The sequence below is a fragment of the Protomyctophum bolini genome (assembly GCF_963924005.1).
Source record: "Protomyctophum bolini genome assembly, chromosome: 4".
Classification (NCBI taxonomy): Eukaryota; Metazoa; Chordata; class Actinopteri; order Myctophiformes; family Myctophidae; genus Protomyctophum; species Protomyctophum bolini.
Window position 1 is genome coordinate 44,043,502 of NC_137865.1, and position 15,102 is coordinate 44,058,603.

At 44.5% G+C, this 15,102-nt stretch overlaps 1 protein-coding gene across 1 annotated transcript in view; it reads left to right on the forward strand.

Moving 5' to 3' along the window:
* Positions 1–15,102, forward strand: part of necab2 (N-terminal EF-hand calcium binding protein 2) — a gene marked incomplete at its 5' end in the record, with an annotated part of 161,536 nt that overhangs the window by 79,344 nt on the left and 67,090 nt on the right. Inside the window, 2 exons of the mRNA XM_080761801.1 lie at positions 7,578–7,711; positions 8,130–8,251. Of these exons, the coding sequence (XP_080617927.1) occupies positions 7,578–7,711; positions 8,130–8,251 (256 nt within the window). The remainder of the gene's footprint in view (positions 1–7,577; positions 7,712–8,129; positions 8,252–15,102) is intronic.

Here is a 15,102-nt window from a genome sequence, read left to right on the forward strand (position 1 = left end):
GGGTTTTTCCTCTTATAGTCTGTATGGGAGGGGTTTTTCCTCTTATAGTCTGTATGGGAGGGGTTTTTCCTCTTATAGTCTGTATGGGAGGGGTTTTTCCTCTTATAGTCTGTACCGGAGGGGTTTTTCATCTTATAGTCTGTATGGGAGGGGTTTTTCCTCCTATAGTCTGTACCGGAGGGGTTTTTCATCTTATAGTCTGTATGAGGGGTTTTTCCTCCTATAGTCTGTATGGGAGGGGTTTTTCCTCTTATAGTCTGTATGGGAGGGGTTTTTCATCTTATAGTCTGTACCGGAGGGGTTTTTCATCTTATAGTCTGTATGGGAGGGGTTTTTCCTCCTATAGTCTGTACCGGAGGGGTTTTTCATCTTATAGTCTGTATGGGAGGGGTTTTTCCTCCTATAGTCTGTATGGGAGGGGTTTTTCCTCCTATAGTCTGTACTGGAGGGGTTTTTCATCTTATAGTCTGTATGGGAGGGGTTTTTCCTCCTATAGTCTGTATGGGAGGGGTTTTTCCTCCTATAGTCTGTACTGGAGGGGTTTTTCATCTTATAGTCTGTATGGGAGGGGTTTTTCCTCCTATAGTCTGTACTGGAGGGGTTTTTCCTCTTATAGTCTGTATGGGAGGGGTTTTTCCTCTTATAGTCTGTATGGGAGGGGTTTTTCCTCCTATAGTCTGTATGGGAGGGGTTTTTCCTCCTATAGTCTGTACTGGAGGGGTTTTTCCTCTTATAGTCTGTATGGGAGGGGTTTTTCCTCTTATAGTCTGTATGGGAGGGGTTTTTCCTCCTATAGTCTGTACTGGAGGGGTTTTTCCTCTTATAGTCTGTATGGGAGGGGTTTTTCCTCCTATAGTCTGTACTGGAGGGGTTTTTCCTCTTATAGTCTGTATGGGAGGGGTTTTACTGTACCGGAGGGGTTTTTCCTGCATTCCCCGCAGGACGGAAACACCCACCGTTATCCAATACATGGTCGTGATGTATTACGATATGCAGAGTGTGATGGATGGCCCCACAGGCTGAAGGCTGCTATACATTGATTTTATCACCTCTGTTTGGGAAGATGAATGGAATTAGCTGTTATTAGATCACGTCTATTGCTGCCTCTGTGGAATCCATGTCCGTACAAATGGTAAAAAAAAAGAAGCACATTGCGTGTGTGCGTGCATGTTAATGTGCAAGCAAGCAAAACAAGTTACTGTAAAAGCTGTCTGAAACATGGCATGTCCCATCTGTTTAAAAAAAGTTGTCTCATATTTTCTTTAGGAAGGAATGGTTTCATATTGTGGGCTCTAATTATTGTAAAACTTCTGAGCACAAAACTTTCAATACTAGCAAAAGGGAGTTCTTAGGCAACAGCTGTAACAAGGTCTGTAAATAGAAACTTTGGTCCAGGTGGTCATAGTGGCACACACGTGCCATTGTGTACACGCGCACTCTCTCTCAAATTCATGTTGTAATTTAGGCAGTACAAAATGTACAATTGCACTCTCTCTCAAATACATGTTGTAGGCAGTACAAGTGCACCCTCTCTCTCTCTCTCTCTCTCTCTCTCTCAAATACATGTTGTAGGCAGTACAAATGCACTCTCTCTCTAATACATGTATTATACATGTAGGCAATACAAATACATGTAGGCCCATGGCTCCGACATACGTGGCCTGTTAAAGCCCAACAACACACACCGTCTGTGAACGCCGTGCGTCAAAACAGCCGCCTCCGTTATTTTTCCGGCGTTATTCATCAGACGTGCGCTGGCGCGTGTTCACGCTGCGCCGCTGTTCTATTTTCGAGGCGTTGCCGCACGGCCTCCATTCGGGTATCTGTGGGCGTGGCTGGCAGGTCTGTACTAGCACGCCGTGTCCTGTGGGTGTTGCTGTGCGGCAATACTGTGCCATGTCGCTGCGCACCCGCTTCACAGACGGTGTGTGTTGGGCTTTAGACACATACGTGGCCGGTTAAGACACATACGTGGCCGGTTAACCCATTCTGACCTGAGATCAGATTCATACGAGGTTTCCACTGGACACACACTGGTCTGATTAACCCATTCTGACCTGAGATCAGATTCTAAAAATGTCAGATGTCGATTTTTCAAAAATAGCAGACCTACAAGCTCGTAGCACGCCACTCGGTGGCGCGCTATGAGCTTGTAGATCTGCTATTTTTCAATAGCTAAAGCATAACATGATGCGAACACCAAAAGGGGTTCCCGGTCAGAATGGGTTAAGACACATATGTGGCTGGTTAAGACTCACCAGCGGCTCCGACACCACGTGCGGTTAGGGTTAGCTTAGGGTGTTGGACCAAAGATATGCCCCAAGCCTTTTCAGCTCTCGACACAAAATGGTATTACTAGTGAACAGTGACAGGACATATTTTACTCACGAGTCGACCCAAAACAACATTGTTGGGAGCCACTGCAATAGAGTAGTTGGTCAGAGTTACAAAGCTCTCTCCTCTCGCCCTCCATCACTGCAGTTGTACTCACAGTGATGTACTGTAGATGTACAGTACGATATCATCTCTCCCATCCTCTCGCCCTCCATCTCCATCGCTGAAAAAAACACTCCCTCCCTTTCTGATTCAATCTATCTCCTTTCTTCAACTGATATACCCACTTCATCATCTGCACCCACGCCACCTCCCTCCGCTAGCCTAACTCTCTCTCTCTCTCTCTCTCTCTCTAGAAGGGTGTTGAAGGTGTAATCACTGATTACCACCTTCTGTAACCCACTGCCACCATTAATCAGGGGTGTGTGTGTGTGTGTGTGTGTGTGTGTGTGTCACTACGTGAAAATACAAAGTTCACAAACAAATGCCACACACACAGGCAAGCACACATGCACACACAACACATCAACAATCATGCACACAAAGGCTTATTGACCCAGCCGCCTCGGTCAATTGCCCTTCACAGATGCAATTTCTCCTCAAATCTGATCTCGTATATCTTGTCAGCTCCATTGTGCGATAAAAGCGCTGATTGAGGCTGACAAAAGGCCATTCTCTGCAGCATGCAGTGTTTTATGGCAGGCTATTATTTCAAATGAAGCCTGCATTATCTTAACCCATTTTGAACTGAGATCAGATTCTGAAAATGTCTTCTACATCCTCACAGTTTTCTGAAAAATCAGTGGTCAGTGGTTTTTCGATTTTTCTAAAATAGCAGACCTACAAGCTCGTTTAGCGCGCCACTCGGTGGCACGCTATGAGCTTGTAGATCTGCTATTTTTCAATAGCTAATATATATATATACGTACAATATACTGCATGGTTAACGAAACGGTAAAAGTATAATCTGATGAGCTCTGTTGTGTTCTTTCATCATGCAGAGCTTTACGTGGATGCAGAAACGACCACACACAAAATAACCCATTCTGACCGGGAACCCGTTTTGGTGTTAGCATCATGTTATGCTTTAGCTATTGAAAAATAGCAGATCTACAAGCTCATAGCGCGCCACCGAGTGGCGCGCTACGAGCTTGTAGGTCTGCTATTTTTTGAAAAATCGAAGAACGACTGACATTTTTAGAATCTGATCTCAGGTCAGAATGGGTTCATCAGACCAGTGTGTGTCCTAGTGGAAACCTCGTATGAATCTGATCTCAGGTCAGAATGGGATAAACAATAGAGGCAATCATTGGAGGGACAGAGTTTCCATTTATTTCCTCAGAGGGTCAGTGTTCTGTGTGAATTATAGATCACAGTGTTCTATCCTTTTGGTTTGGTGCCACTAGTCCCGCTGGGACCCTGCGACGCAGGGACGGGAATTACATGATGGACACATGGTGTAATGGAGGCAGACCCGCAGGCCGCTGCACTGCGCACACCGTCACAGATGTGGGCCGTGCACTGCACAATACGTACATGCATGTGTGCTGTGCATGGATGGACCCACATTCTCTATCAATTTCTCTCTGGACAATCTCATCCTCATGTATCTATACTGTAGATAAGATCTAGATTGCTGTCTTGGTGGAGCTTATAGACTGTCACTAGAGGAACAATGGTGTCCGTCAAGCTACTTGATGCGGTAACGGGTCATGTCGCCCCAATTCCATCTCGCCCCAGCTTTCTTCCGCCGACCTCACGCCGACAGCTCGGTGCGGCGGTTCTTGTATTCTTTATTTTGTTTTTACTGAGAATAAGGTTAGAAATAAGTTTAGGGTTAGGCATCGTTTTACTGGGGTTAAGTTTAGGAATAGGGTTAGGTTTAGGCATCGTTTTTACTGAGGTTGAGGTTAGGAATTAGGTTAGGTTTAACCGTTTAAGCATAATTCACTTAGATTACTTTAGGGAAACTTTGACAGAAAAAGACTCGCTCACCGTATACAAAATAGAAGTAAAACTCCTTAGGCTGAGACTTAAGAAAATATTTTTTCTTTTCTTTTATCATGCTCATAAAGTGCTCTGTGCTCAAAGTGCAATTAAAAAGCAAACGTTTCGGTCCTTCGTCAGTGCTATATGACGAGTGCACTGAGAACCAATTCTCAGTGCTTGGATTACTTTAGGAATACCAGGCTGCGATGTTGTACGCCGGCTGTACGCCCGGGGCGAGTTGGTAAAGGGGCGAGCAGTCTCGTATTCCCAAGATTTTGCAACCCATTTTTTCACCCTGCAGTGTCAGTTATCTAATGTAATCCTGGGTGCTACAGTTCCTCTGCCTGGGGAGCGCGACAGAGTCACTGACCTCACGCCTCCATCCTATGCATGAGGAGTCCAAGCGTTGCTTTTCACCTGACAGGGGGGGGGGAGTTTCCCCGGTTGGACGTAGCGCACGGAAGGAACACGTTATTCCAATCAGTTCCTTTCCCCTCCATCTGGCGCCCCGGCTGACCAGTGGGAGGCAGTATAGAGAACAGGATGCAATCTCAGAGTTGAGTTTCACCTTTCACCTCAGTCTCTCGCACACGCTCCCATGCACACCACTTGAGTAGAGTGAGTCCCTCTGTGCTCTATGCTAGTGTGTTTTCTGTTTTCTGTTACTATGGGGAAAGCTTTCGCAGAAAATAACGAGCTTACACGTACGTATACATACATGCAGTAGGCTACACGTTAGAATAAATAGCTGTATTTGCAGATTGAATTTCCAGATGTGATTACATGAATATTTAATAATTAACTCATTCTAACGCCAAATTATGTGCTGCTTGTTATGCCTTGCAGGGCACTTCAAATAGGTTCTGGACAAAATGTAATATTCCTCATGTCTGTTTATGCAGACTAATATTCCACTTTGCCAGTGGTAATTGAATCACGGGGTGATATTCATTGGAGTGTTCTTCAATCAGCACGTCCGCTGTAAGATCATTCTTATTTCTTGATGTCGAGCCCCATTGACTGTATTTCAATGTATACTTGATTTATATTTAAATTGTTTTTTTACTCCCATGGATTTGCAGAAGGATCTAATCACGCTGTAGTGCTGACAGGAATAACGTAGATGGATTGCTCTGCACAGATTCTTATTAGTATTTATCTGCGTGTGTGTGTGTGTATATGTGTTTGTCTGTGTCATCTGTAAGCGGGTTGCACACATGTCGGTATGCACACAGGTGTGTGTGTATGGGCATGTATAGTAATCTACAACAAAAGTAATTGGCTGTAATAATGAAAGTCAATACGGCTTCTTCGTGTGTGTTCCTGCTTCTTCTCGTGGGAGCCTTTGTACTTTGATTAGTGAGCAGCAGAGGGGCTGAGTGCACAGGAACTTTAATTGTCTCCCTGAATCATTGTACCGTGACTTCTGACAATAAAGCTGACCTGGCTGAATGGATCTGGAGTACATGCATAACCCATTACAGTAGCCCCGTTGACAGTAGGAGTCTCTTAAAGTTGACTTCCTGGACTATCCGTGTGGGAGATTGTTGGCCATAGAAATGTTTAATACCCAAGTGAAACTTTAATCTATGGTTTAGCTCTCTATAATATAAACTACACACAACAATATTATGCAGTGCTGGCAGCATACAGTAAAGAGTGTATTTATACATCTAAGTGACCTGTGTGTGCCGTGCGGTACATCTTGATGTGCTGTTGCACATAACTGCAGCTGGTGGTGTTGATTAGCAGAGTTGTTGCAAGGGGTTCCACCACCACTATTTGAAGCACTTCAAACGCTTTCACAATTTCACAAAGAAGGACTCCAATATTCATGCTCAGTGGAGCAGGTCTGTGGTTTGTCCCTTGAGGACTTTATTAAAGGGGAATAAAAACCGTATTAGCAGCAATGTAGCGCTGCAGCTAATGACATTAATAATTGGTGTTGACTACTGTCAATGCGTGAACATTTGCACACCAAAATCTAACGCATCATAAAACTGTGCTGTGGAAACAGCAGAGATACTTGGATTGGATTGATTGATTGATTATGGATGGATCATTAATGACAACTGCAACGTTTTATTGTTGACCCATTCTGAACGGGAACCCATTTTGGTGTTGGCATCAAGTTATGCTTTAACTATTGAAAAATAGCAGACCTACAAGCTCATAGCGCGCCACCGAGTGGCGCGCAACGAGCTTGTAGGTCTGCTATTTTTTGAAAAATCGAAGAACGACTGACATTTTTAGAATCTGATCTCAGGTCAGAATGGGTTAATCAGACCAGTGTGTGTGTCCAGTGGAAACCTCGTATGAATCTGATCTCAGGTCAGAATGGGTTAAGGCCAGGTGGTCAACGTGGGGCGGCAGTGGCTCAGTGGCTAGAGTGACCGGATGTTGAAACCCGGAGGTAGTGTCGAAGTGTCTAAACCCCTAATTGCTCCCGATGTGCAGGTTGGTGCCTTCAGCCTTGCATGGTTTCCCCCGGCATCGGTGTGTGAATGTCTGTGTGAATGGATGAATGTAATGCACAAGCTCTGTAAACCGCCTTGAATAAATTAAAGTATTTTTTTACATATGCCATAAAATGAAAAGAAAAATGATGCTCTGCTACCATCCACCATTACTTCACCATGATTACATCAAATAAAAGGGGAGAGGAAGAACAAAAACAAACAGTTTTACTGCTGAATCTGAAACAACATCCATTATACATGGGCAACTCATGCTTATAACAGTATGTATATTCAGTGAGTTTATTTTGTATTTATTTTTATAATCCTCCCTACTATAGAGTGTGCTGAGTGACCATATAGGTTTATAGGAGTAGGTTTCGTTGTTTGGCTAGGGTTAGCCAGCCTTCATCCAATCAGGATGGGAGGGGCCTTCCTCCAATCATGATAGTGTGGGCGGGCCTTGGTGCACGTGCTGTTGGCCTGTGTGTGTGTGTGTGTGTGTGTGTGTGTGTGTGTCCACTGTAGAGCGTGTGTGTGCATGTGCACGTTACCAGGGCGGACCTGCAGGGTTTTTTTTTCACCCAAATCACTGAATGCTCCTTTAAGACTGCTTGAGAGCACTTGGGCTCTCCCCAAAAGGTATACAACTTGTCAAATGAAAGTGTCAGGGGAACAAATGAGGGACACATCAAGTGCATCTCTGTGACATCTAAAACACAATGAAAACTAAAATAAAAAGTTTCTCTTCTTCTCCTCTCCCTTGCCTCTCATTTCCCCACCCCCGCCTTCCTTCAGGTGTATGAGCGAGGGACCAATGTGGAACAGTTTGTGACTCGTTTCCTGCTGAAGGAGTCGGCCAATCAGATTCAGTCCCTGCTGAACTCTGTGGAGAGTGCTGTGGATGCGATTGACGAGCAGCATAGCCAAACGTGAGTGTCAATACTGTGCCGTGCTGCATGTCATGCTCAGATGCATTCATGTGCTTGTGTGTGCGTGCGTGCGGGCACGCGTGTGCATCTGGGTATTAAGTTTAGAACTCTGGAGTGTCACCCGTCTGCCTGTCTTTCAAGAATGAGTCTCTACTGTTTACATTAACCAACACGCACACACACACACACACACGCACGCACACACACCGCTTCTCACCCTCCTCATTGTCGGGCTCTGCAGCATCTCTCATGTCTCTCTCCTATCCCTTGTGCGTCCTTTCGTCATCCGACTTTCCACATGCTGTCATGTTGTCCTTCCTTTCCAAATCCTTAAGGCATCCATCCCCTGTGCATTTTGCATTCCTCGCGCACTTCCTTTCCAATAAACCACATCCCCTCTCTCTCTGTTCCTCTGCAGTCACTACCCCCCCAAGACGAACCCACAGGTGCCAGAGAGGCATTATGACAATGTGGTCCCGGACTACCCGCCCAACAACAGGGTTAGTGCCAAGGATGCAAGGAACATCAACATGGCGTCAGGTGAGAAACAGGCACGCCGTAGTGACATAATACACGCGCACGGGTCGCCCACACACACACACACACACACACACACACACACGACTGTGGCTCAAGAGGCAGAGCAGGTCGTCCAATGATCCATGGGTCGGCGGTTGGAATCCCGGCTCCTCCTGTCTACATGTCGAAGTGTCCTTGGGCAAGACACTGAACCCCAAATTGTTCCCGATGTGCTGGTTGCATGGCTTCCGCTGCAATCGGTGTATGAATGTGTGTGTGTGAATCGGTGAATGTAATGCACAATCTATGTAAAGCGCCTTGGATAAAGGCACTATGTAAATGCACCATTTACCATTTACACACACACACACGCGAGTTTGCACTAACACATTATACATTCCGTTGATTCAAAATAGAATACAGCTTGAAAAAAGCCAGATTAAATGCCACGGAATGTCCCTACTTATCTACAAGCAACATCAATACTGCTGTAGGTGAAACAGTTTAACCCATTTAGGCCTGACGTCGAAATTCATAAAATGTCTTCTAAATCCTGACAGGATTTGAGACACATTTTCACGACTTTTCGAAAATAGCTAAATTATAAATTATTAAAACACCAAAATGGGTTAAGATGATATACGTAGTGCTCACACACAGGGAGAGAGGGTAAGAGGAAAATAAATGCTTTTAGGATGATGATTTGAGGAGACTTTCTGTATTAATGTATTTTTTTTATTTTAATTTTTTCGATATATACCACTTTATAAAACAGCATTTCATCAACATCCATTTTTTGACAGCGGCCATAGCTAGGCATTGCATTGCGTCGCTCAGCCCCTCCCGGACCTGGTTTACTTCCTGGTTTACGGCCCGACAAACGTCCTTATTTTCTCTGAATCTACGCTGCCTCTGCGTCAGATTGATCATAACGCCGATGTTCTGCCCTAATAATTTCTGACTTCATCATGCATCTCGGTTAGAATATGAACGCTTCTAAAGATAGATCAGTTTTACGTTAACAATGTAGTAATGGAAGATTTCACCTCCCATTGGGGGGAAATGGAAGGTGGGGGTTTTCAGAGTAACATCTGCCTCATCTGCTTGGCACCCCAACGCCTTTATTCTGAAAAAAATCCCCGGGCACCATAACTGTCGCACTGAACATCTCACACAGTTGAATTTCCGATGTTGAGTTCAAAGTAGTATGGATGCTGATTGGCCTGGTTGGGATTCAACTGAGACAACTTATTGATTGATTGATTGATTGATTGATTGAAGCACCCATGTATTTAAAAAAAAATTCCAATCAATGTATGCAAAAAAGAAAATGCTGGACCAAGTGTTATGCAATTGTGCAACGGTAAACAAAATGATTCTCCTTTTCAAAATGTACCCTTTCAACATTACACTAATGAGAGCTCATTCCCTCACTGATTTACACAGCCGTGGCTTTTCACCAACCGTCCCTTCCAATATCTGTTACTCGACGATGTACGCTTCCTATCGCCCTCTGCTCCCTTCCTCTACCACTTCTCATTTTCTCCCCTTCGTTGCTTTTTATGCTGAGGCCATCGATGTTGTGCCACATTGCATTAATACACATTTATACACAAACAGCATAGAGGATAATGATTCCCTTTGAGTTCTCTTCTTAACACCCACTCAAACAGCACTGAAATAATTTAATGCTGCCTTGAAAATCCAGTTCATTTTGTTAAAGCGTCCTTGCGGGTTCATGAAAGGAGCATTTCTAATAAAAACAACCACACATATTTTCAACATTATTCTATCCACTGTATAATTAAAGTAATTATACAAGGTGTCTTTCAGTAATCTAGTATACATGTACGTATAGTTACCATAGCTCATTTACAGTATGTCAGAAGGAATATTGCTGTGGTTCAAATATAAACCAGCACAGTTTTGCCTAATGTGAGTCTCTGGTGGCCTTAAACAAGAGGATAGAAGTGAGGTGTTCTAAACTACCTCCTCCTGGCCAGCCTGATGGAGGAGAAAGGAACTGGTCGGAATAACATGTTCCTTCTACGCCCCCAGTCCAACCGGGGAAACTCTCCTCTGTCAGGTGAAAAGAAACAGCTTGGACTCCTCATGCATAGATGGCAGCATGAGCTCAGTCCATGCCCCCCCCCCCCCCCCCATGTTGGCAGAGGAAGTGTAGCGCCCAGGATTACATTAGATAATTGATACTGGGTGAAAAAATGGGTTGAGAAATCGTGGGATAAAAATTATAGATTTTTACAGTAATCCTTAATCATATCCAAGGGCTTTTGGAGAGACTGCCTCCAGTAGGAGACTCCAGACTTTCGATTAGAGCACTGCATAGTGCGTGTGCGCGTGCGTGTCCAGATGGTGCTCGTTTTCGGTCGTTAATGTCAAGGCAATTATGTTAATCCCCGGTCAAATAGGTCTACATCTATTCTACGGTATAGCATATACCTTAACCCGTATAGACATTCTCCTGCTCATCACTGGACAGAAATGTATACATACATCTTCGTGTTTGAGCACAAAATGACCCTGCACTGACTAGACAATTGACACTGGGTGGAAGGAAATGGGTTACAGAAATCGTGAGGTGTAATTCCTGATATTGTTGATCATATACAGTTTAGTGTACTGTACGTAGCGCACGTGATAAGTGAGCATCAGTGAGGCAAGCTTTGCATCTTGACTTCATCATCAACGAGAATGTCTGTTCACATGCAGTATGTACGTTGATACAAGGCAACCAGCTGCATCTGAACAATTTTATGATGCAGTTTGCTTGTTTGGCACAAGTTGCTTGTTTGGCAGTTCCTTAAGAAAGACCTAGCCTCAGTACCAGGCTTTCATTTTCGCCGATGCAAAAAATTAAAGCCTGGAGGATTGGCCGGTCTGGTCTAAAAGTGGGAGTCAACCCTTCCGGTTGGGCGTGGCTACAAATTATGTGACGTAGCGCTGCACTAGTGGGGGAGAGGAGGGGCCGGGGGTGACTGACAGATCGGTGAAATCCAATCGGGGCATGCGCAAATCACTGCCGCGACCCGCCCCTCTAGACCAGAAACCTAACACATTAGCTCAGGCTAAGAAAGACCATGCTGTCAAGTTGTAGTCTTTTACTACAGCGACATGTTCCTAGCAATTCTGTTGTGAAAATAAATAGCTTGTTCTGAGAATTCCTTCATTTGTTGGAAGAGTCTTTGCTGTCAATGCAGTTTTGTCTTTTAATACAGCAACATATTTCTGATAAACATATTGTACTGGTGAAGTTGGAGTCGAATTACAGGCGATTAGACACACCAACGGAACGACATGCGGAAATAACGGTCGGACATGCGGTCGGACATGTGGTCGAACATGCGCTGCTCCCGTACTTGCGGTTAGGGTTAGGTTAGGGTTTGAGGTAGGTTGAAAGGAAAAGGAAAGGTACTATGTTTACCCAGGGTAACTGGACTAAGCTCAAGAACTTGTTTACAGCCAGGCCCTGCTCATGGAACATTTCATGGTAGGGGTTCAATGCCTTGTCCAAGAGCACTTCAGCGGCGGTAATTTTAACGTGCCGGTCAGGGGATACGAACTATAGCGACCTTCCGATATCAAGACCGCTCCGCAAACCGTTTGGCCACCGCTGCCCCTGTTGTCGGTCTAATGACAGTCAGACTAATAGTATGTCTAAGCTAAAGCCTGTACCCTGGGGCTCTATACTCTCCTGTAATTTAGGTCCACATTAGTAAAGCTACGTAAAACTGCTCGGTGGCATTTGAAGCACCCGGAAGTACCTCTACTTCCTGGGTGGCCTCAATATCGTGGTTCTGGGGGCTTGATAATTGCCCACAATATGTATATTTTCTCCATTAAGTGTCCATTAAATCTTTCACAGTGTACTTTTTTACATAGATTTGTTACATAGGGACTCAGTCAGAACGCATCACGCACCTACCTAAATGATAAATGGTGGATAAATTTATATAGCGCCTTTATCCAAGGCACTTTACATAGATTGTGCATTACATTCACCCATTCATGCACACATTCATACATCGATGGTACTGAAACCATGCAAGGCACCAACCTGCTCATCGGGAGCAATTAGGGTTCGTTGAGGGGGCGACTGTGGCTCAAGAGGTAGAGCAGGACGTCCAATGATCCATGGTTCGGCGGTTCGAATCCCGGCTCCTCCTGTCTACATGTCGAAGTGTCCTTGGGCAAGACACTGAACCCCAAATTGCTCCCGATGTGCTGGTTGGTGCCTTGCATGGCTTCCGCCGCAATCGGTGTGTGAATGGGTGAATGTAATGCACAATCTATGTAAAGGCGCTATATAAATGCACCATTTACCATTTTGCTCAAGGACACTTCAACACTGACTCTGGGGGAGCCCGGGTTCAAACTGGCAACCTTGCGGCTCCCATCCGGCCACTACATGAGCCACCGCCTCCCCTTTTTACCTACTTATTTAGGCCACACCCATTTCCGCTTAACTTGGATTTCCAGCATTTAGAATTTTCTTTAAAAACCCACTTTTGGCACATGTATCAAACAGATTTTTGTTATTCAATATACATTTGCTTTGTGGTATGATCTATATAGTCTACAAATTGTCCAATTGACCCTAAAGTAAGTGGTGTATTGAGGGGCCTCAGAGGAGGTCACCACCAGAAGCACTTTCACTTCAGCCCATATATGGTCGTGGGCACACTAGTACTCCTGGGCTCTCTCTCTCTCTCTCTCTCTCTCTCTCTCTCTCTCTTTTATTTTTTCACTTCAAAGGTTGTCGGAATGTACTGTCACATCAACACAAACTTGAAAGCAGGAGAACAGATCCAATGAATACTGTAGACAGGGTGGGGGAGGGGGGGAGCGGGGAGCCCCACTGGGCAGGCAGTATGGAAGGCAATCATTCCTCCATTGACAGGTGCTAAGATGAAGGGGTCCAGTGTGGCTCGCCACGGAATGAGCTCCCCTGGCTGTCCTCTCAAAACAAAGGTTTGAAAAGGAAACAAGAAAGCTGACCCCTGAGCACTCCAGAGTGACCTCATCCTGGAGCTTATATTGACATGGAATATATATAGTGGCCGTCATAGATGACAATAATGCATTGATCCTGCATCCGCCGTTTGCGGTCCGATTGTCCTATTGTTTTTGAACGATTGTAAAATACAATAAACGAAATTATTTATTTATTTATATATATATATATATATATATATATATATATATATACGTATAGACATCAAAAAGAGAAAAAAAACCTTCCAAGGATGGGACTGCACACTCCAGGGAACAGAGACGGACAACTTACTGCATCAACTTATTTATTAGAATTTATTAGCATTTATTAAATAAGTTTGATGCAGTAAGTTGTCCGTCTCTGTTCCCTGGAGTGTTCCGCAGTCCCTTCCTTGGAAGGTTTTTTCTCTCTTTTTGATATCTATGCCTGCTAACTATAGACTTGCACCTCCTACGGGTCTTTTTGGATGTGCAGGAGTCCCTTTTTTGTCTCATATATACACCGTATATTTGTGTTAACTCATGTCTCCGAACTGACAACGTAATGATAAAAGCCATTCAGTCCAGACAATCTCATATTTGAATTATGAATGTACGATAGTGTTAGAGACTATATTTGTCGATATAATAAACATAGACTGTTAAAGTCCGTTTTTTTTTTCTTTCTTTCTGTTCATCTTTTTTCTTCAAAAAAATTAAGAAAACACATGTACTTACAGTGTTCTCTGGTGGTCAGTCACATTCTCAGGGGCTTGTTAGTGAGTGTTATGGAGTGATCAGAAGCTACTGGTGTCAGAGCCATTATTGATTTATTGAATGACTAAAAGGGAAAAGAGAAATGGGAATGACCTTACGCATCTCCATTATAGTCTTTGACACGTTTGCCTGACCCATACTGAAATTATAATATTTTGAAACTTCTATCCATCCATCAATCTTCAACCTCTTATCCGTAGTCGGTTAACCACGCCGACAGCTCCAGTAGAGAGCTCCAGACTTCCCTCTCCAGAGCAACATTCTGGGGGATCCCGAGGCGTGCCATGGCCAGTTTGGAGATAATCCATCCATCTGTTCTGCCCGGGGGTCTCCTCCCAGTGGGACATGCATCAAGGACCTCCCTACAGGGAGACGCTCTGGAGGCATCCTTACAAGATGCCCGAACCACCTAAGCTGGTTCCTTTCTAAGGGAAGAAACAGCAGGTCTACTCCGAGTCTCTCTCACGTGATTGAACTTCTCACCTTCTCTCTAAGGGAGATGCCATTTCGGCCGCTTGTGTCCGCAACCTTATTCTTTCGGACTTGAGTCTTGACCCACACTTTATGACCACAGGTGAGAGTAGGAACGCAGAATGCTCTGTAGACAGAGCACCTTCTGGTGCTCCTATTCTCCGGCTGATCTCCTTCTCCGTCCTCCCCTCACTCATGAACAAGACCCCGAGATACTTAACTGTATCTGTGCCAAACGTATACTCGCAAAAATATATTAAGGTCACCTGGGCCTTCCACTACAAACACGAGATTTGATTAAAAATATGTATTTACCTTCTTCTTTTTTGCCTCGGTTAGTTTCCGCGACTAGCATCCATAGGCCTCTCATTGTAGAAACGGCGTCTTATTTATGCTTAGAATGGCATAAAATGCCATCTTTATATCTGCCATCTTTGCACCTATTAATATGTTAATCCACGCCACGCTAATCACCATCGCTGATCGCGGAGCTTATCCGCTCCCTTCCCTTCCCTATACACAACATATAGCTATAGGACTAATAAACCTGGACTACACAATCCATCGGTTTCCTGCTGAGAACCAGGGCCTCAGATTCTGGCATCCCTGCCGCCGTACACTCGACTGCGAAC